The sequence below is a fragment of the Emydura macquarii genome, unplaced genomic scaffold (genome assembly GCF_026122565.2).
Source record: "Emydura macquarii macquarii isolate MOO-44397 ecotype Brisbane River unplaced genomic scaffold, CSIRO-AGI_Emac_v2 contig_3348, whole genome shotgun sequence".
NCBI classification, from domain to species: domain Eukaryota; kingdom Metazoa; phylum Chordata; order Testudines; family Chelidae; genus Emydura; species Emydura macquarii.
Window position 1 is genome coordinate 1,818,911 of NW_027133485.1, and position 19,796 is coordinate 1,838,706.

Here is a 19,796-nt window from a genome sequence, read left to right on the forward strand (position 1 = left end):
GGCTGCTGGGGAGATTGAATTAAAGAAAAGAAAAGAAAACCAACCTAGGGGAAAAAACCCATAAATAAATAAATAATCGGAAGTCCCTGACTCCCTCATTGGGATTGGTCTGTGGGCTCACTGATTTCCAGTTCCCATTGCGAATGTGGCCTCGTCAATAGAGAGAGACCTGTATATTGTTCTGTTCTTATTTGCTTGTGTCTCTGTCTATCTGGGGGCAGAACCAGCCTCAAAGGGGCAGCATCCGACAACCAGCTGCAAGATTTTAACTCTGCATTCCCTAAGTGTGGGAGAGAGTTTGGAGCAGCAGTTACAGATCATCTTTAACTGTGCACAGCTTCACTGGAGCTGCACTCCTTCATGCCAGCTAGCCCTAGGAGTCAAAATCTTCTGCTGACACGCTGCATGGCCACCACAAAGCCTTTCACCCCTCAGAACTTCAGCTTGCCCCGTGGTAAAATGCTTATAATGCTATCTCACATGGCAATCATTAGTGTGGGTAAAGGGGTGTGAGCTCACAGTATGAAAGACACTAAAGAAGATCAATAGACTCCAAAATTGGGAGGTAGTGTGGTATAATGGATCGGGCACTGGACTGGGAGCCAGGAGGCTTGGATCTAGTTCCAATTGTGCTGTTAAGATCCTCTGTGTTGATGGACAATTCACTGCCTTGGTTTCCCCTCCCACCTTTGTCTGTTTTGTTTATTTGGACTGATGAGCTCTTCAAGGAGGGTGCTGCCTGTCATTGTGTGTTCCCAAAATGCATAGCACAACGGGGCCCAGATTTCAACTGGGCCGCGACACCCCACTGGCATATATGTAATAGTATTGTGAACATGCATGATGGTGGCGGAGGAAAACGTGTCCAGATGTTAAACAGAGCACTTCATTAAATTGTGTCCCTCACACAAGTCTCTTTGCCGTATTTTTTCGCATTTGCACCCGTACTGTTAAAAAGCTTTTAACAAGAGTAAAACATTGGTGGTGACTGGACATACGGGGCGCTCAGCTGTAACATCCCAGGCAGCATCTATTCCTGCAGCGAGAGGGCAGGCCAGCCAGCCATGTGCATTTGCATTCATTTAAAAGGGAATTGGACCAGTTCCTCAGCTGGTGTAAATCCTTCTAGCTCCAGTGGTTTTAATGGGACCATAATGGTTTACCCCAGCCAAAGGTCTGGCCTTCTATTTCTCAACAGAAGAGAACTGATTCAGGTTAACACTTGGGTCCTATTTGTGAGACTTGTTTATAGAGAGGAACATAGGAATTCTTGGAGTGGAATCAGACACATGGTCCATATACTCCAGTGTCCTCTCTGACAGGGGCCAGCGCCAGCTGCTTCAGAGGAAGGGCACAAACCCCCTGATGGGCAGTTGTGAAGTAATCTTCACCCATTAGAAGTGGAGAGCTGCGAGTTCCTGGCCGGCTGTTTTGTGTTCACCTCCTATTCATTCCCAGTGTCACTAGTTTTCAAGTTGGTGCAAACTGAAGCTAAATTAAAGGCAGGTGGACTTGATCTCCACTCCATGACACTCATTTCATGCTCTCTGATTGTAACTCCAGGGACTCCAATGCCGTTGCCCTGGGTGGAACTGGCATAATGGGGAATCTGCCCACAAACAAAGCATTACAAAGTGTTACAAAGCGTTCATATCTCTGTAATATCTCTGTAATACCAGTGCCTCTCTGCACTTTTCCCTGCAAGGACATTGTGACCTCCTTGCTAAGTCAAACACTCTCATCTAGGACAAAATGATTTGGATGGAGAAGTCTTAATGAAATTACTTGAGTAAATTCCTCCTCTCACATTCACGGCGCGGCTCTAAATTGCATGTTGTGTGCTAGATCCAGGGATAGTATCTTCTCCATTGGTGTAAATGAGTGCTCCATTCATGGAGGAATTGACGAACAATATATAGTAGCAATCCCGAAATGCAAACCAGTCGGGAGAATTCATAAGTTTATAGTTTCCCTATTAGTATGTATGGTAATGCCTGACTTCACCAGACACATTTTTCACATGATAGCAGATAGAGGTACATGGAATAAATGTGACTTGCAAGACCATTAATAGTGTATCCTAGGTATTTTCTGAGTCTAATGCTGCAGAGAAGGTGCCAGACTGAAAGCCTCGGAGAATGCAGCCCACTAAATAGATGCAACCTGGGCAGGGGCTGTTGCAAGCTCCGATCACGTTTGGCTGGGTTTTTTTAAGAAACACACATTTTCCTGGAAATGCCGCACTTCTTTTGAAACTTGCTGGTTTTTCAGTGAAAACACGTTTTTGATTTTTGAAATCAAAACCCAACGTTTTTATGTTTCTCCATTTCTGGTTAAAAAACAAAAACATCCAGCAACCCCCAAATGATCCCAGGACCTCTTTTTGGGTACTACTGGAGATGGGCCCAAACTGCAGAATTATGACCTAAATTTTGAACCCTTCACAAGTTTGGAAGTGTTGGTGTCTGGGGCTTCTGGTGCCAAACCTGCTCTTCAGCAAAGCTTAAGATATTTGCATCGGGGGAATCGCATCACTGTGAAGTCTGGCCGGAGTTCACTGGTCAGTGCATTCTCAGCTCCTGTATGTACTCCATGGTGCTATTGTCTATTGTTCAATGAGTTGCTGGATTCTAGACATCATGGATCTCCGTGTTTACCCAGGGGCATCAGTGCCACCATTTAGAGGGCAACAAAAAAGGAAAGGTATTAGATATTTGTAATGTGTGCTCTGCACAGGTGACTGTTGGAGTGCTCTGCACCTGGAGGATTAAGGGAACTTTCTCTTCTGTTTGGGTCAGCCGACATGGTATAGTCAGCTTTGCTTACATGTGCAGCAGAAGACAGAAATAGCAACCATTTAGCCAGGCCAGTGGGATGCTGGAAGAGACTGAAAAACAGATATCAAGTGTCTATTCATTTTTCTTTGCTTCATTTCAGATTGGAGTGTGGAGCCCTTCTGATGGGTTGAACATCACTGAAATTTCCAAGGGACGAGGGCCCAACGTCACAGACTCACTAACCAACAGATCTCTCATTGTCACCACTGTGCTGGTAGGAGGCTGCAGGCTTGTATTTCTCATCCATATAGAAACGGCTGGACATGTATGACTTCTCTGACGCTTTGCAGTACTGCAGTAGATTTTCCTGCCCCCTTGCCTTTTGCCTTTCATGTAGGGGCGCTCTCCTAGCTCTTATGCTATTAGCAAGCTCAGAAACCTGCACTGGTCACCAGTAAGACACCACAGCTCTTCCCTTCACTTAAGATAATCAGAGATAAGAGATACTAGTTTTCAGTGTCCCAAATACTGTCATATGCACGTTGTTGGCAAATATTAGCTCATTAATGGTGACCAATTAACCTCCATTAGCTAGCAAAACTTTGCCCACCCCCTGCTGCCCCTGTGAGAAGCTCTGATGGCCCCCAGGCTCCTGCTATCACATGGCTGATCTGGGTGGGGTTATAAAAGGAAAGCGGAAGCTGGTGCAGAGGAGGCTCCCTCGGTGGGGGGAAGGTGTGCTCTCTCTCCGCCCAGCTGGCTGGAGCTGGAAAGACTGTGGGTGCTTGTTAGCCAGTAGTGTGCGCGGATCTGTTCTGGGTTTGAGTTGGTGTTTTTGGAAATCAAGCCCTGAGGAAAGGATGTGAAATGATGGGTGGCGGGGACGTGGTGGGGGAGTCTGTCTGCACGGGGGCTTAGGGCCCTTCCCGGCATAGAGGGGAGGCTGGACTAGAGGGAGGGGAGGTGCTGCTTCTAGCATCCTTATCACTATCTGCTCCACACTCTCTCAGACCCACAGGCTGCCAGTGCCTCAGGGCAGGGCAGGTTTACAGCCGTTAATCCCCAGCCGAGGTGTGTAGGACAGTCCTAAACATTTCATTAGCAGCAATTGATGGAAGGTGGAGAGAGTTGGAGGGAAGAGATCTGTATCGAGTGTGCTCAGTGGTGAGTGCTGCTTGCCGAGGCATAGGTGCTGGATCGAAGGATGTGGGGGGAGCAGCTGCACGCCCTGGCTTGCAGTGCTTTCCACCATAGCCAGGGTTTCCAGTGTGGTTCAACGGCTCTCAGCGCCCCCACTAGCCACATTGCTCCAGCCCCCTTGCCTGTGCCAGTCACCTGACCCATCTTGCTTTCCTGAGCCCCTGGTGCCACGCCAGACTGGGTCCCTTCGGTAGCTCCATCTCCATTCTTACTATCCGAACCCCGGGGCTGGGTGAGGGGACGGGATGGGAGTGCTGCGGGTGTCTGGAGTGAATCGACCAGAGCTCTGCCAGCTGTCGCATCTTGTGGAGACCGAAGAACAGTGTGCAGAAAGGTCCTGGCTTTGAGGTCCCACCAGTGGCTGGGGACAAGGGGATGGGGGTGTGGCGAGGCCACCTGCATCCTCCTCCTTTAACCTAACAGCGGGAGCCACTAGAGGAGAGAGGCTGTGGAAAAGGAAGGTGAGCTGAAGCCATGTCTGAGAAGGAGTTGGAGGAAGGTACCACTGGGATCCTAAAGGGGCACTGCGGGAACGTCCCCTCTCTGCCCCAGGCCCCCGAAGAGAGAACAGAATGGCTTTGCTGTCCCATTTTGCTCTTGGATGAGATCTTACCCGCAGGCAGAGTCTCAAACCTTCAGTGGGAGCTGGCTGCCCACAATCCTGCTCTGCACCACGGCGCCCGTTGTGAAGGCTCAGATTGTGCCTGCATTCCCAGAAGCCCTTGCCCCTCCTAGGAATGTGCTGGGTGATCATTCAGTGCACTTCATAACAGCTGTGTTCCTCCCTGCAAGCCAGGACTGCCAATCTCTGGGCACTTAAGCCACCGGAAGAGAAGCCATGACTGGCTGAGACGCTGAGCAATGACTCTCAGGTGTCAGAGCGCACTATAAAGGGGAACCTCCTCCACTGTTTCCATTGTTAGAATTCACAGTTTGGTTTTTTTTAAATCCTTTTTTGCATTGGTGATTATAAATAAAAGGTATCGAGTCAATCTATACGGTATAAAATGGCACCATAGACTTCAATGCAGCTGCACTGATTTAAACCAACAGAGAAGCTGGATCCCTGAATATTTTCTCAGACAATCAGGTACATGAAAGACCTGGTGGAGATATCTGCTTTCATTGTCTGGCAGGCAGGGCTGGTTTTATGGTTCTTCCTTGCTGTAATGACTGGCCGGAGCACTCCCCGGAGCTAGCTGTTACTTTCTAGGAATGATTTACACTGTGCTGAGTGACTAGGCATTTCAATACCAGCGTATCTAAACAATGGAGCAGAAAGGAAAAGGAATAAACACTGAGAGGGAATTTGGTGTCCAGAGAGACTGCGAGCATGCTGGCAAGGCTCAGAGAAGGCGCAAGCAGGTGCTGTGCAAACCCCTGCTTACGGCTCTGCCAGTGCATTTGTAATGTGCTGACCTGCAGCATCTCCTGCTGTTCCCACTCTGCTGTCCACACGTGCCACGCAATTAAGGGATTCTGTGTGTTGCTGGCACATGCCAGCTAGAAGCCAGCACACTTCCACTAGCCTGCTTCTTGTTCCTGCTGCACATTTCTAAACCTCCACATCCAGTCTTGGACTGAATCTTAGTATGTCCTCTCTCCCAGTGCATGTCGAAGGCCCAGTGAGGGACTGCACGCACTGGGCACAAGAAAGGCTCCTAACTAGCATCGCCACGGACTGTGAAAATGCATTAAGTAGCAGGAGAGGCAGTGGGGAGGAGTGGGTGTCTGCTTCAAATGTAAATACTCTCAGTACAGCAAAAAAATAAGAGCAAACACATGCCTCAGTATCCCCCCTTCTGGGGTCTGGGTGGCTCAGGGGGTTGGGAAGGAGCGAGAGAGCCTCTTCCTCTGCCTGCCACTGGTGGAAGGAGGGGCACATTCTGTCCCACATGTCCATTAGCATCAGGTGGATGCTCAGTGGCCCTATATGATGTGACTTGCCAGTATCAGCGTATTTCCTATGGGACAGATGCCTCCATAACCCCGCGGACACAAGAGCCCCAAACTAGCCACCTTGCTGGCAATCTCGGCAGAGAGACCAGTGACTTAATGGGCCTTAGAGACTGAGCCCTCCTCTTGCTTCTAGATGAGGCTCTTCCGGGTCAGAGCTGAAGCTCCGTGGCAGGAGGCGGGGTGGGCAGCGCAGACTCCCTGTCCTGCCACTGCCTGCGTCATACCTGCTGTGCGGGTGAACAGAGGACTTCATGCTCCAGGGCCACTCATCTGTCACTTCTCACCATCCTGGAATTCATTTATGCATGCGAGTCATAACTGCAGCAATTGTGCTTCTTGCCCCTCATAACTACGTGTGTGATGAGCTAGCCAAAAGTAATTGAGTTCTCCAGCAAACCATGGATACTTAACCAATCTCCTCTGCCTCCAGCTGTCACCCTGTATTTAGTTCTCGCATTCACTATTAGGTTTGATAGCAGGCATCAGATCAGAATGAATTTTTATTTAACATCTAATGAATTATGACGAGTAGCATTGGTTTATATTTGGCTCTGTTACACAGTGTTAGGTCATGTCGTGCCAGTGGGAAGCAACAGCAAATAACGCTGTACCTAGAGCAAAGAAACTATAATGAACCTTGGACAGGTTGCATAGGATCAGCTTTGAAATTCTGTTTATGACTGTAATTTTTCTGGCTAATTTCCATGCAGTGCCTTCAAGGAGCCTCTTCTGTCAAAGGATCATGGATGTTAGAGATGGAAAGGAACTGCTGGGTCATGTAGGCCATCCTCCAAGGTTTAGAGAGGATTGTCTTCTATGATGTATTGTCTGGGGTTCCTAAAAGAATGTGTACCTGTGAACTGGGTATTCATAAAAGCAAAGGAAAGTGCAATGATAGGGGTCGTGTGACATTTATCCTCTGCCCATCTCTTTGTTCATGCACCTCAGTCCTCATCTTCTCCATTCCAGTTCTGAGCTCACCCACAGCTTTACCAATGCACCTCACGCCAAGCCTGCAGCCCCCTGCTTGCTAGTCCAGTCCCTAGAACGTCATTCTGACCCAGGCACAAGAGGTCATTTGTGCTTCTTCACGTTTCACTTTTGCTCTGCTTGGGCTCTCAAACGGGGCGCCAGGCCTCTCCTTCCCAGGGTGGTGAAAACTCAGGCCGGTCGTGGCTAAAACCATGTTTGTTCCGTTCTGACCTTGCAAATGATGAGCTTGTGCTGTGACCTTGCTACGCAATAACAAGCCTGTTTAATTAAGCTAGGACTTGAGATGCACCAGGCCAGCCATGGGGGGTTGAGGGCAGGAACAGCAGCGAGACCTACAGGGCCAAGAATGCTGGCAGAGGGAATGCTTCGGATCAGAAACGAGCTGTATTGGTACAGCTGGGGGGGGGGGCGGGTCTGGATGTGGAATATTTATATACTGGGAGTGGTACCAGTCAGGAGTGAGGTGCATCAGCAGCGCTAGGGAGCTGCAGGGAGACTTGTCCAGCACCTGCCTGTTTCTAGCCAGGGCTTTAACGCTCTGCTCTAGCAATACTACTGCCACTAAAGTCCATGGGCTTCATGCTCACATTCAAATTAGAGAGCGTTGATAGACCAGACCACCACCCTCTAATTGCTCGGGTCTGCCTAACTAAAAGCCAGAATCAACCTGCAGCCTCATTCCCCACTGAGTGAGGAGGACAACTGGACCGGTGCCGTGAGTCGTGCAATAAGCGCATTTCCGTACACTGGAGCCTCCGAAGTAAAATACCCCCCTAAACTTTATCAGCATTTGCTGCTGCCCTTTGTGCCTCTTCCATTGGTGTAAATGACAATAGAAAAACCAGAGGAGGAATCTTTGAAAGGAAAAGCAGGAAAGGTGGTTCTACCCCCAGGCCTCCCCCACCTGCCTTTGCTCATATTGCAGGATCTTGTTGGAAGAGAAATATTAGCCCCTCAACCAGTGCCACTCTCCCTGAGCAATACGAGAACTGTGAAGTTATGAAATTGAGGGCACCTTCACTGAGAAATCGATTAGCAAGCCGAAAGAGCTTGTGAATTGGCTGTCTGGCCACTTTCAGTAATAAATTGTGAAATAGTCTGTGAATAAGTGGTTCACAGAGATCAGAATTACCCCCTAGGAAATGCTTGAGACCTGGAGATACATTACGGAGAGAGTGGCAGCGCTTTGGCTGTTAAATATGTATGTTATCCCTATAGCGCTTCCCAAGATGAACAGTGTTTTACGGCAGCTTTGGAGCTGGTGTATTCATTTCTAGCTCCGTTGACTCGGCTGGTTCACAAACAAAGCACTGATTCCAGGGAGGGGGCTGAGGAGGAGACTGGAGAGAGAGGTTGTGCGTACACCATGTTGATGCCATAGCACGATGTTGCCAGCCTGGCTTTCTCATCCAGCAAATCCGGGCCCAGGTGCTCTCTCTCATCCACTCCCCATCACCACCCAGAGCAGGACAAACTGCCGTCCACGCTGCCAGTGGCGAATGGCCTGGGTTTGTCCAGTGTGGGAACTGGGATGTGCAGATCCCTCAAGGCGGGAGGCATGGGCAGGGATGTCCTTCTGGCCTGGTGTAGCTCAGAGCTGGAACCCAGATCAGCCACTTCATGTATTCAAGTTACATCAGGGGCCTATTTCATGTGAAGCTTTGTACCCCGCAACATGGACCTGAGCTTCCATGGGCCTGCCGCTAGCCACGTCTCCCCCAGCGCAATGCTGCTGGGATTCCAGCAAAGCCGGCACTCGCTAAGGTGAGTTCTCAGGCACCTCCAGGCGAGGACAGTAGCATTGTGGGTAACGCTATCTAATAAATAGACTTTTCCTCAGGTCAGTCTCCTGTCCTCCCCTTGTATCTAGTGCTCACCTGCTGGATTGCATACCCGCTTGACTTTCTCAGCGCTCCCCTTATGTGTTTTCTCTCTCTGGCCATTCACACTTCGTCCTGGCCCCTTTCTGTTGCCACAGCTGACAGCCTGAACTTGTTGCTTTGTGAAAGGCTAGGGTTTGTATTACGCTCTTTACTACCTCCACTTGCATGTGGTGACCTCATTCATCGCAGGAGATGAGGAGAAAGGTGGAACCATCTCTGTGTAGAAGCCTGTGATAGGGTTGTTAATGTTAGTTCATTGTTATGGGGCTTGTGCTAGTACCTGCTGTCCCCAGTCGGGGATCAGGACCCTATTGTGCTGGGCATTGTACCCACATCTAATGGAAAGCTTGCAATTGAAGTTTAGGGTGAGAGACACTAGGTGGAACAAAGAAAGGGAGAACACAGTAACAATGAGACAATCTGATCATCATAATAAGCAGTGGTTCTGTATGAGACAGGCAACCTGGGGTCTCCTGGTGTTCGGCGTGAATCGGTGCTTCACTGTGGAATGGAATGGTAATAGCACCTTTAAAAAACATCGTTTACTTTTCTGAGAAAATCATGTCCAGATGCAGAAAGCAATGGCCCTTTTTGGATTCAGACAGTGGTTGGTTTATCAGGTGGGCACCTCGGAACCTTTCAAGGCATCCAAGCTGGACGTCTTTAAAGTAAAAAGAATGACTGCACTTCTGCTAATGCTCAGACATAATCCTTTGGACTTGGAGGAGAGCAGCCTTCTGTTTGAGAAAGTTCACTGTGGAACATTCCTTTTCGCTGTGCTATAACGTACCGTGCTTCCTGGCCCTGCCTGCAATCTGCTAGCTAATAATGCAGCACTTTGCTGCAGCTTGTTAAATTTTCAGAGGCTTTTCTGAATACAAAAGTAATGAGTACAGAGTAGGAGGGAGAGAGAGAGCAGGACCCAAGATAGCATGGCTGGCGTACTTATCTCAGCTTGCCGTGCCTGTCCTGTAGTAATGCTCCAAGGCTTATTAGTCAAGTAAGAAACCATCAACTCCATGCAACATACCCAAGCGCATGGGCATCCACCCCCACACCAACTACAAGTGCCCTGGGCTGTAACTACGGGTCTGTTGCTTAAGGGGCCAGGGTGACTCCTGGTTATTCCAAAGTCCTGGGCGCTGATCCCGGGCTGTGTCTGAGCTGATCTCAGTGCAACATGGGAATGGGAAAAGAGAGCAAAAACTACCAGTACCGCCGCTGGCTAGCATAAGTAAGAGCTGTCCCAGAGCTGCTGTAAATTATGTCTGCTGCCTCTGACCCCCAGTGACTGCTCCCACAAAGATCACGGGGTGGAGGAGCACCCCCTAACTCTTGGGCATGCCCTTTACCCTGAAGGCCAAAATTGGGGTGGGGGCATCTCAGGAACTTGGCCAGCGAACAGGACAATTACTCTACCAGCCAGTTAAGCTGCCGTATAGCCAGAATCAAGCTCTGGGTCAGAACTGGAGAGGATGTTCCTGAGATACTAGAGGGCATTATCAGAGCCAGGTGCATGTGGAAACCACAACCCTTCAGAACAGCTAGCAGAGAACCAGGCTTGGGGACCATCTGCTTTCAGGCATCTCATCCTCTCAGTACAGACCTCTGCTCTCAGAGGCACTTGCTATGGAAGTGGATTCTGGTGTGTTATAAAGGAAAAGGTCTAAGACATACACTGGTCTCTTTTGTCTTGCCTCTGGCCAGCAGTAGAATCCCTGCCCCGTTCCTTGCTTTGTCTTGTTCACCTATCCCGTCAAATGGGGAGGGGGGGGGGGGAAGAAATAAAGCCAACCTTACCCTGGCCACCAGCCAAGCATGGTTCCCTGGCGAGTTACCCAACTCAAATGCTCTTACGAAGCCCGATGGGTGAGAGTCCACAACAGTCACTGTGGATCAGTTCATTTGTGTTTCTAATATCTGGGATTTGTGGCTGAATTCTTCTTCCTTATTTATTTTTATTTTTCAGAGCCCTTGTTTTCCTTTGCAGAGCATGAGATGGTTATTTTTTCTCGCTCTGAAATCCCACTGAATGGAAAACAGTTGGCTGCTCAGAAGAGACGAAATTAAATTTAGTGGGGTAAACAAGGTTGCTAATTAGCTGATGCACCATGCAAAGTTAATTTATTCCGAACATGTTGTGGTGCCAATCTTGCCTGCATAATCCATGTCGCATTGTGCAGGGTTACCTGGAGCAGCAGCCACCTGCTTTCATCACTTTTCTGTTGGAAATGGGGCTGGCAGCCTGCCCTTAACAGTGTCGCTTTGCTCTGCTCTCTCCCGTCTGTGCAGGAAGAGCCCTTCGTCATGTTTCGGAAGTCAGACACAGCCCTCTTCGGCAACGACCGCTTCGAAGGTTACTGCATTGACCTTCTGAAGGAGCTGGCCCTCATCCTGGGCTTCAGCTATGAGATCCGGCTGGCGGAGGACGGGAAGTACGGCGCGCAGGACGAGAAGGGGCAGTGGAACGGCATGATGAAGGAACTCATCGACCATGTAAGACACACGTGTGTGCATGTGCGTGTGCATGTGTAAAGCTACATGTAACTAGGGGTGAAATCGCCCCCTGCTCTGGCACCTCGGCCTATCTGAGCTCTGTATCTTCCCCTATAGAGATCTGAACATGCGCCATAATACAAATATTATCCATCGCTGCCAGGGCCCTCTTCCATCCATTCCCAGGTCATCGAAAGAAGACAGACTTTAGCCCCGCCAGCAGATGTCTTCCTTTGGGTCATTGCAGGACGGTGGGTCCCACGGCACAGCTGGGGAACATCCTGGCTCTATAGCACCCCCTTCCAATTCCAGCCGCTGGCACAGGGTGCATGTTGGGGGCAGCCCATGCCCAGTGCCGAGCGGCTTTGCCGGAGCGCAGCAATGCTCTGGACATCGCTGGCCAACATAACGGCCTGCGGGGGCTGTTACTTGCCTCAGTGCTGCTGAAACGCCTGGTGGCTGTTAAGTCACACCCGAGGTGGAGACATCCCTCCGCAGCTCCTGGGATTGGGGAGGCAGTGGCATAGCGTAAAGGAGGCAAACAGCTGCCTTAGACTCTGCGCCTCCAGGCTGGCACTAAACACAGCCCAGACAGACGTGAGGACCCTGACTGTCGAGTATTTTGGAGAGCAAGTCAGTTATTTACAGCAGCCCAAGTCCATCCCTCAGCTATGCCCAGCAGCCGGAGTCCAGGAGAGTTCCAGGGATGCATGTGAGGACAGAACAGGCCCCGGTCCTTCTCCCATTGAACTAAAAGGGAGCTTTGCCACTGATTTCAGTGGACGGCGTGGTAAGCCCCCCATAAGGGTGGCACGGTTACCCGGAGATCCCTACCTGTGGCCCGTCTTCCCTTCTGGGTGAAGAAAATCGGAACCTCGGTGTGACGTTCACGTACACGTTCAACTTAGTGTCTAGTGTACATCTGTGTTCCGATGGCAGGTGAATTCTGGCCAAGTGTATTTAAATGTGGGTCCCAGAAAACATGCTTACCACGCTGAGGGAGTCACAGGACTGGAATGGACCTTATGAGATCCTCTAGTCCACCCGCCGCCCGCAGTGAGGCAGGATTAAACACACCTGCCTCAGCACATGGTCACACAGCATCTCCTGGTGTTCGGTCACAGCTGAGCAGAGCCTGCCTTGCGACTGTGTCCTGAGAGGAGTTCATTTGCTGGATTTCTCTCTGACCACATCACTTTTCCCTTGCTCTTTTTGTTGTGGCTTTGCCGAGCACCCGCCGACACCCCATAAACTGCCCTCGAGCCCAGGTGCCCAGAGTTTGCAAAGATGTGGCCCAAAAGGCCTGGTGTGGTCGATACTGAAATATGACCCAGTGCTGATGGGATGATATGGAGCTCTTCCCTTCCCTCTGTCCTGCCTGTCCTCTGGGATGACAAACGTACAGCAATAAGCCAAAGAGGCAGATCATCCCTCACGCAGGGGTGGCACAGACAAGTGCGCTGCAGGCTTGCCTCCGTCATATAACCATGCACGCATGTGGACTTGGTGCAAAGAGCGGTGTTCCAGAGACCTGCTTTGCTATGTAGCATGGAACACCGCTGCGCTGGCAGCGTGCAGCGCTTCCCTGGTCCTGACCTAACAAGGACTCCTATTCAACAAAGCACCTGGGCACATTTAGCTGTGAGCATGTGCTTCTGTCCGACTGGCGCCCGTGGGACTCAAGCGTGCGCTTAACTTTAGGTGCCTGCCTAAGTGCTTTGCTGCACTGGAGCCTACTTGAGAATAAAGCAATGCATCTAGGCTCTGCTCTCCTTTCCGTCCCATGGCTGAAGGGTCCCAAGCAAACCATTTGCCTGTCACCAAAGCACTACAAGCCACTAGCTGCACAGAGCATGCCGCCAGCCGTTAAGCAGAAGGGAGTCCATTCAGCCTGCTTTCAGCTTTGATTCTACCTCCTAAATGCTCCTAGATGTTTTTTCCACCCTGCGTTCCTGTCGCTCATAATCCACAACTGTTGTCCCTTGTGCTGCTGCCAATAACTTGAAAGTCTTTGTCTCTAGGAGCTGTGATCAACTATCCCGTAACACCTGTTAACAGGTCTGATGCCGTAGTCATCGGTGTCCGTACAAAAGGGCGTCTTCCCTGCCTGTGGTCAGGGTGCTGGGTGCTCTGCTGGGGCAGAAGCTCTGCCACTGGGCGATCAATAATTGTGTGTGTGTGTGTGTGCGTGTGCATGCCCTGTAATAGGATGGAAAATTGTTAGATACAAGGCATGCTTTTGCTCTCAGACAACTGTTTGCCAGGCTGCCCAGCAATGCAGAGGAGGGAAAACAATCAAATTCCTCATAAATCTTATCTTCCAGAGGAGACTTAATTAGAGACCCCTTTGTAGACATCACAAAACATCCCACTTCAGTTTGTTGCAAGGTTGGGGAGTCCTCAACTTCAGTGCCCTGCCTTGATTCCAGTTGTGGTATTTAACTCCACAGAGGGCACTGTAGATAGTATCTGTCCTCACTTCCTGCCCTAAGCTGCTGGGTGCGGTTACCATGTGCTCTGATGCTCTTCACAGCTTTCTGTGTAAAAGGCTCCAGAGAACTGTAAGAACACTGTCTGGGCTTTTCCAAGAGACGGCAAGGAGTTCAGTTTCCAACTCCCATTAAAACTGAGCAGCTAGCTCCCTCTGGAAAACCAAGCTGGGATCCATCACCCGTTTCCCCCTCCCACACATCAGCAGTACATTCAGAAAACGGATGCAGTAAATAAACACCTGTGGGGAACTAGGGACACAGAGAACCTTATCTGGCTTGACCCAGGTGAACCTTGCGCTAACGCACAATGCAGCTAAATGTCTGGCCCAAGACTTAGGACGTCGGCATCATTTATTGTTACTGTTCACGGGATGTTCCCTGCATTGTCAGCAAGCACAGACATCTGACATCTCCGACTCCTCTGCCTTAGTGGGATGCGCATTTATTGCAGCACTACCTTGTGTTTTTCCTGGCTCCTCGATGAATCACTGCCGCAATTGATAGCAATAATATCTCGCACTTCGATCCAAGGCTCTCAAAATGCTTTGCAAGCATTCATGACAACACTTCTGCACATCACCCCAACTGTCACTATCCCTAGTTGACAGATAGGGAAACTGAGGCAGGAAGACTCTGCCCATGGTACATCAGTGGCAGAATTAGAACCCAGTCCCGTCCATCCACTAGAGCATGCTGCCATGCAGTCAGTACATCTGCTTCCCTTTCTGAGGCACACCTGACTGGTCAGAGGAATTTTCCTCAAGGTCACTTGCTTGTGATGCACCAGGCCAGGGTATGTACTAGCTGGATGGACTCCTGCTCTTGGCGAGCACCAAGGTGCTCCCGTTTCACAGGGAGGAGAGAGTTCTGCCTTTGGCTCAAATGAGAGGAACAGATAAGCCAAATCAGGGGAGCGCCTGAAAATCCGAGCAAGGTGAACCAGTCTGGTGCCACCCATGGAGCAGCTGCTGTTTGGGGCCAGTCCTGCTGCATGTCCAGGCCTTGGCAAAGCTGCATCCTCACCGGAGCAGGTTCTCTTGTGAGACTCCCGGGAGGGACTCCAGGCTGGCAGTTCCCCGCCAGCAGCCTTTTCCAGGGAGTGCTTCAGGCACGGCCCAGGGGCGCGGATGATGATGAGGAAAAGAATCAAACCCTCTCGGTACCGGCAGAAAGGGTTGGGTTTGGGTTGGGGTCTATACATGGATCAGGGCTCAGGGCAGGTGTGTGTGGGGGGTGTTTGCTCTAGTGCCATCCGTAACTGAGACACCTGCGTTAGGACTTCGTGTCGGGATGTGATGTCGATTGGCCCTTGAGTTAGACTACGGCCATGGTTGAGTGTTTCCCACCCCAGGAGAGAGAAAACTGTTGGAATCCCCTTCTCCAAGAAAGGAGGAGGAATCACAGCCCCCTGAAACCTGTTCCCTTCGCTGGCCGAGAACCCATGTGTGCTCGTGATAGACAGATGGGTCCATTTGTACCGTGCCTGGCACAAAGGGGTCCTGATCCATGGCTAACGTGCCTAGGCGCTGTGGTACTACAATAACTGAGAGCGTTCTGATAACTAAGTGATCGGTAGGTCAAGGCGTAGGCATTTGTATGGACATTACGAGAGCTGGAGGGGTATACGTAGTGCTAGACAGACTTTCCTCTTTCTCTAGCTAATCATCCACCTCACCATTAGCATTCCCAGCAGACGCCACAGAGAGTATTTGCTTCCATTTTCATATGTAGCCTAAAACATTTGTAGAGAGCTCTGTGCACTTTGTGTACCCCAAGTGACACAGCCATCTGGGGTACTTGGAAGTGAAAGATACACTGTAATATAGAATATCATTCTTGTTTTGCTGTCCTTGGATCTGGGGAGACATACATAGGGAAGGAAAGCAAAGGGTCCAGCCTCCTGCAAGCTTTATTCCTCTGAGTAATGCTTAATGGCTCCAGTGGGGTGAATAAGTGCTATTCTGAGTAAGAGCTGCCAAATCTCTGCTACTTGCGAATCCTGTACAGAATCACAGCTCTGTTTGGCACGTGTGGCAAACAGGCAGTTGTGAACGATTCGGCTCTTCTCTAGTCTGGGATCCCAGAGGCACTCCCTGCTTCTAACAATCTGCTCTCCCGCTGTATGGAGTGACCCTTCAGTGGAACAAAGGGCAAGCGCAGGTGTGCAGGGGACAATTTAATTTATTTATAAATTCCGCTTATTTTCTGAAATCATCTGACGCGGAGAAAGGGGGGCAGGAGGGGACCACATCACCAAACAGAACAGCTGTGTTCTTGCTACCACGGCCATTTAAAAGAGCCCATTAAACACTAGTGAATTTCCAGTGGCAGCTTTATTCCCAATGCAGCTAGAAAGGCATATTGTCTAAGACCTCGACTCATGGCTAGAGGTCACTCAACTTCCTAATTAGAGGCTTTGCTTATTGCATGCTGTGATCTCTACAGCGGAGAGGCGAGGAGATCTCTCGTTTTTGTGAAACTCTCATTTCCAGAATCAGGGCTGTAGGAGAAGTGGTGATGACAAAGAGTTCTATCTTCTTGCAGTGTGGATAGCAAGACAAGCAGCCCTGGTTTGGCATCACAGCTATTTTGCATCCATTTCAAGTGATTCAGCCTCCTAGACGGCCTCTGAAGTTCCTGGCGCCAATAGGAAATCATTGCCTAAGCAAAATAACTTTTGTAGTGGCTGCGATGCTCTTGTAGCTTATGTGAGGGGAATGTATTTGCTGGGTGACTCATGTCAGTAAATTAGCTTCACTGTGAATTGATAATAGGCTATTGCCTTGTTAATTAGCGGACTTGGAGTCAAGAAATCTGGGTTCTGTTCCTGGAGCTGCCTCAAACTCCCTGGGTGACCTTGCGCACTTTGTTTGTGCTTCAGATCCCCTCTGTAAGATGGAGATGGTAACAATGACCTGCTTTACACAGGTGATATGAGGCTTAATGTTTGTAAAGTGCTTCAAGTGCCTCAGGTGGAAAGCCCTGGAGAGATGAAAAGTCTAAAGCAGGGACATGTCAAGGTATCTGCCGTTCGGAATGCGATGTCACTGCTAACCAGGAAATAAGCTAAAACCTGTGTTTGCAAACTCTTGGATTCAAATCTGGCCTTCATATTTGTGCTCTCTGTGAAGGCCATGGAGGATAAAATGTGAACCTTGTTGGTTATGGTTGTTTCCCACATGGTTAGTGTTTTGGTAGGCTACAGTACCCTCCATGGTCTACATTACAGAGCGCTTGTTTTGCTAGAGAAATTAAGTTTCATCCTGCCATCTAAAATGAAACAAAATTCTAACTCTTGAAATACAAAATATTGAGAGGAGAAATGACAATGTATTGGCTTTCTAACTGTGCCCAGCTCCTGTTGCTTTTATGAAATTATTTCTATCCGTGCCTCCTCACCCAAGATGTCTAACGTTGTAGCTTTTACTTCTTTGCCTGTTCTGCATGGTACCCGAATGGAATTATCTGCTATCTCAGTCTTTGGAACTCAACACACATGACTGAGCAGGTGTTCTGAGGCATTTTTTTTTTAAATGTTACACACATTGCTAGAGAAGGTCAGGCTATGGGGCAGGAGGGTTGGATAATGAGACAGAATTTGAATATGTAGCATATTTAGATACAGCGTTAAGTATCACTTGAAAACACCCATAACTAAAAAATGGTTTGATTAATTGTCTTCAGCATTTCCCAGACAAAATTCTAGAGTCCCTTGGAAAAACTATTCACAGAAATGATCTTTTCCTCAGAAAATAGTTTTCCTTCTGCAAGGCTCCAGGAGCTGGTGTAATGGGGCTCATAATTAGAACTCTGTATTATCTCTGAGTTGTCTGTCTGTTTATATGTCTACCATAAAGAGTGATTGGCTTTCCTATTAGGAAGGAGGAATATTGCCCTGGGGATAGACAGCTTCCAGACACTGTATTTCACAACAGAAATAGGTGTTGTTTGGCTCTGTCAAATAATTTATTTGATGGACAGTGGCAAAAGTCACTGAGCAGCAATTAGTCAGCTCTAATTTTCAATCCCCAGAGAAAGATGTTCCTGAATATGCAAAAAGCCTTATTTCTGCTCCTGTGCGGAAGAGATAGAGAAGAGAGCATTGTGCATCGTGGGTGGGGGTCGGGTGGGGTGTGATAATGGCCTGGAACAATCCTATGCCCCACCTTTCCCTGTGATTTCCCTCCCTATGTCCAGGGCTTGGCATTAGAAAATCCCTACAAACTAAAAGAAACTTTGTTGTACTGTAGTGCAGGCAAGGGGAATTCACTGTATCACAGCCAGATTGTGGAGTTCAGGAAGAACCAAGAGCAACTGAGATTTAGGTGCACCCTAAACACGATCTTGTTACCCATGTTTGATAGGAACGGGCTATCTTACATATTAAAGGATCTTCCAGTATTCCTGAAGCATTCGGACGTCTACCCACATACTCCTGCTCTGCACTTCTTTTGCAAGAGTAATGGGTAAAATATTTCATTTCATTTTATACACCATGTTTTTTAAGGTGTGACTAAAATCTGACTGGCGCTTTTAGCCATGCTGTTGCCAGGTGCAAATAACAACAATGATTTTTAAAGTGCTTTGAAAGTTTCAGATACAGGGGTATGTAAATATGCAAACATTAATTAGCGGCCCTGCAAGGTACATTTGACTCGAATCATTAAATGACTGGCCCAAAGTCACACAGCAGATGTGCGGCAGAGCCAAGAAATGGACACAGGCATCTTGACTCCCAGTCTCTGAGTCTGCATTAGACACAATTTCCCCTCGGTTCATATTAGGCAATGCTAATGTATTTTTTCCACCACTGACTTTATCATCATCTTGGAAAGCATGATAGCCTCAAGGCAAGAGGGAACTGCCTGACCGAGGCTCCGAGGCATTATTATAATACAAATAAATAAAATAATAATAATAGGAGATGATACAGGAGACCTTGTTAACCTTGTCTACAACAGAAAGGTCAGTTAAACCTGGCACAAAGCCATTATTAATAGGGTTGTAATCATTCATCATTTATTTCAGCCGTCAGATCGTTAATCTTCTCCACAATGTGCAGAAGGTAGTGAAAGACTTTGGAATACTGTAACTTCATGCCTTTGATGACCCCACCAAAAAAAAAAAAAATGCAATAATCAGAATGCTAATTTGCCAATGAACTGAAGGGTCTTTCATGCCAATTTCACTTCAGGGACCTCCTGGAACAGCCCCTGCAAAACAGAACAACACAATAATTAATAGCATAATCCCATTAGAGCCATGTTGAGTGAGTGCTGCAGATGGGTAAGATGCAGGAAACGGGAAGATAAGTGGCCACTCTCCCCTAATGATGCAGACTTGACCCTAGGCTGAATGAAGAACAGAGCGTGTTAGGCACTACTTGGAAAGCGACGGCTTTTGGCTGTTTCTTTCACGGCATTAATTCTTCTGATGAGATCTGAATTTTGCTGTCTAGGGTGTGAACATGTCATGCCGGCTCTCTCTAGACCTCATACTTCCCTGTTAGGGAGCAAGAGACACAACATCTGTGTGGCTGTCCTGGCTCAGTTTGTGTCTGTGTCGTACTGATGCTGCAGGGTGCCTTGCCTTGTCACCCCCTCTCCTGGAATGGCGTAGCTCTCCGTCTCTACACCCTGCAGGCTGCACACTGCATGACTGATGGAGATGGCCCCAAAATGAAGGAGAAATATGCTATGGAATCATTTTGAAATGTCAAAGTCGTTTCTGTTCCACCAGATTCGTTGAACGACCCTTTTTCTATTGGATAGTCCCGTTGCCTGGGGGGCCTTAAATTAAGTGATTTGGGCCAAGGGAAGAGGCGTTTGGAAGGCTTCTAGAAGGGAAGCATGGCGCTAGTATCTGGGGTGTTTTTGTTGCAGCACCGAGGGCTCTTTGAACCCTCCTTTCTCGCATGTGTGGATGGGCGGGTGCTTGTCTTGGAGTGCTTTACAAATAGTACCCAAACCCCATCTAAAGCCGCTATTTATCTTATC

At 48.9% G+C, this 19,796-nt stretch overlaps 1 protein-coding gene across 2 annotated transcripts in view; it reads left to right on the plus strand.

The window, feature by feature from the left end:
• The window catches only part of GRIK3 (glutamate ionotropic receptor kainate type subunit 3), a 201,227-nt gene that overhangs the window by 140,031 nt on the left and 41,400 nt on the right, over positions 1-19,796 (plus strand). For both annotated transcript variants that reach the window (XM_067533963.1, XM_067533964.1), the window contains exons 9-10: positions 2,938-3,051; positions 11,105-11,308. In XM_067533963.1, the coding sequence (XP_067390064.1) occupies positions 2,938-3,051; positions 11,105-11,308 (318 nt within the window). The remainder of the gene's footprint in view (positions 1-2,937; positions 3,052-11,104; positions 11,309-19,796) is intronic.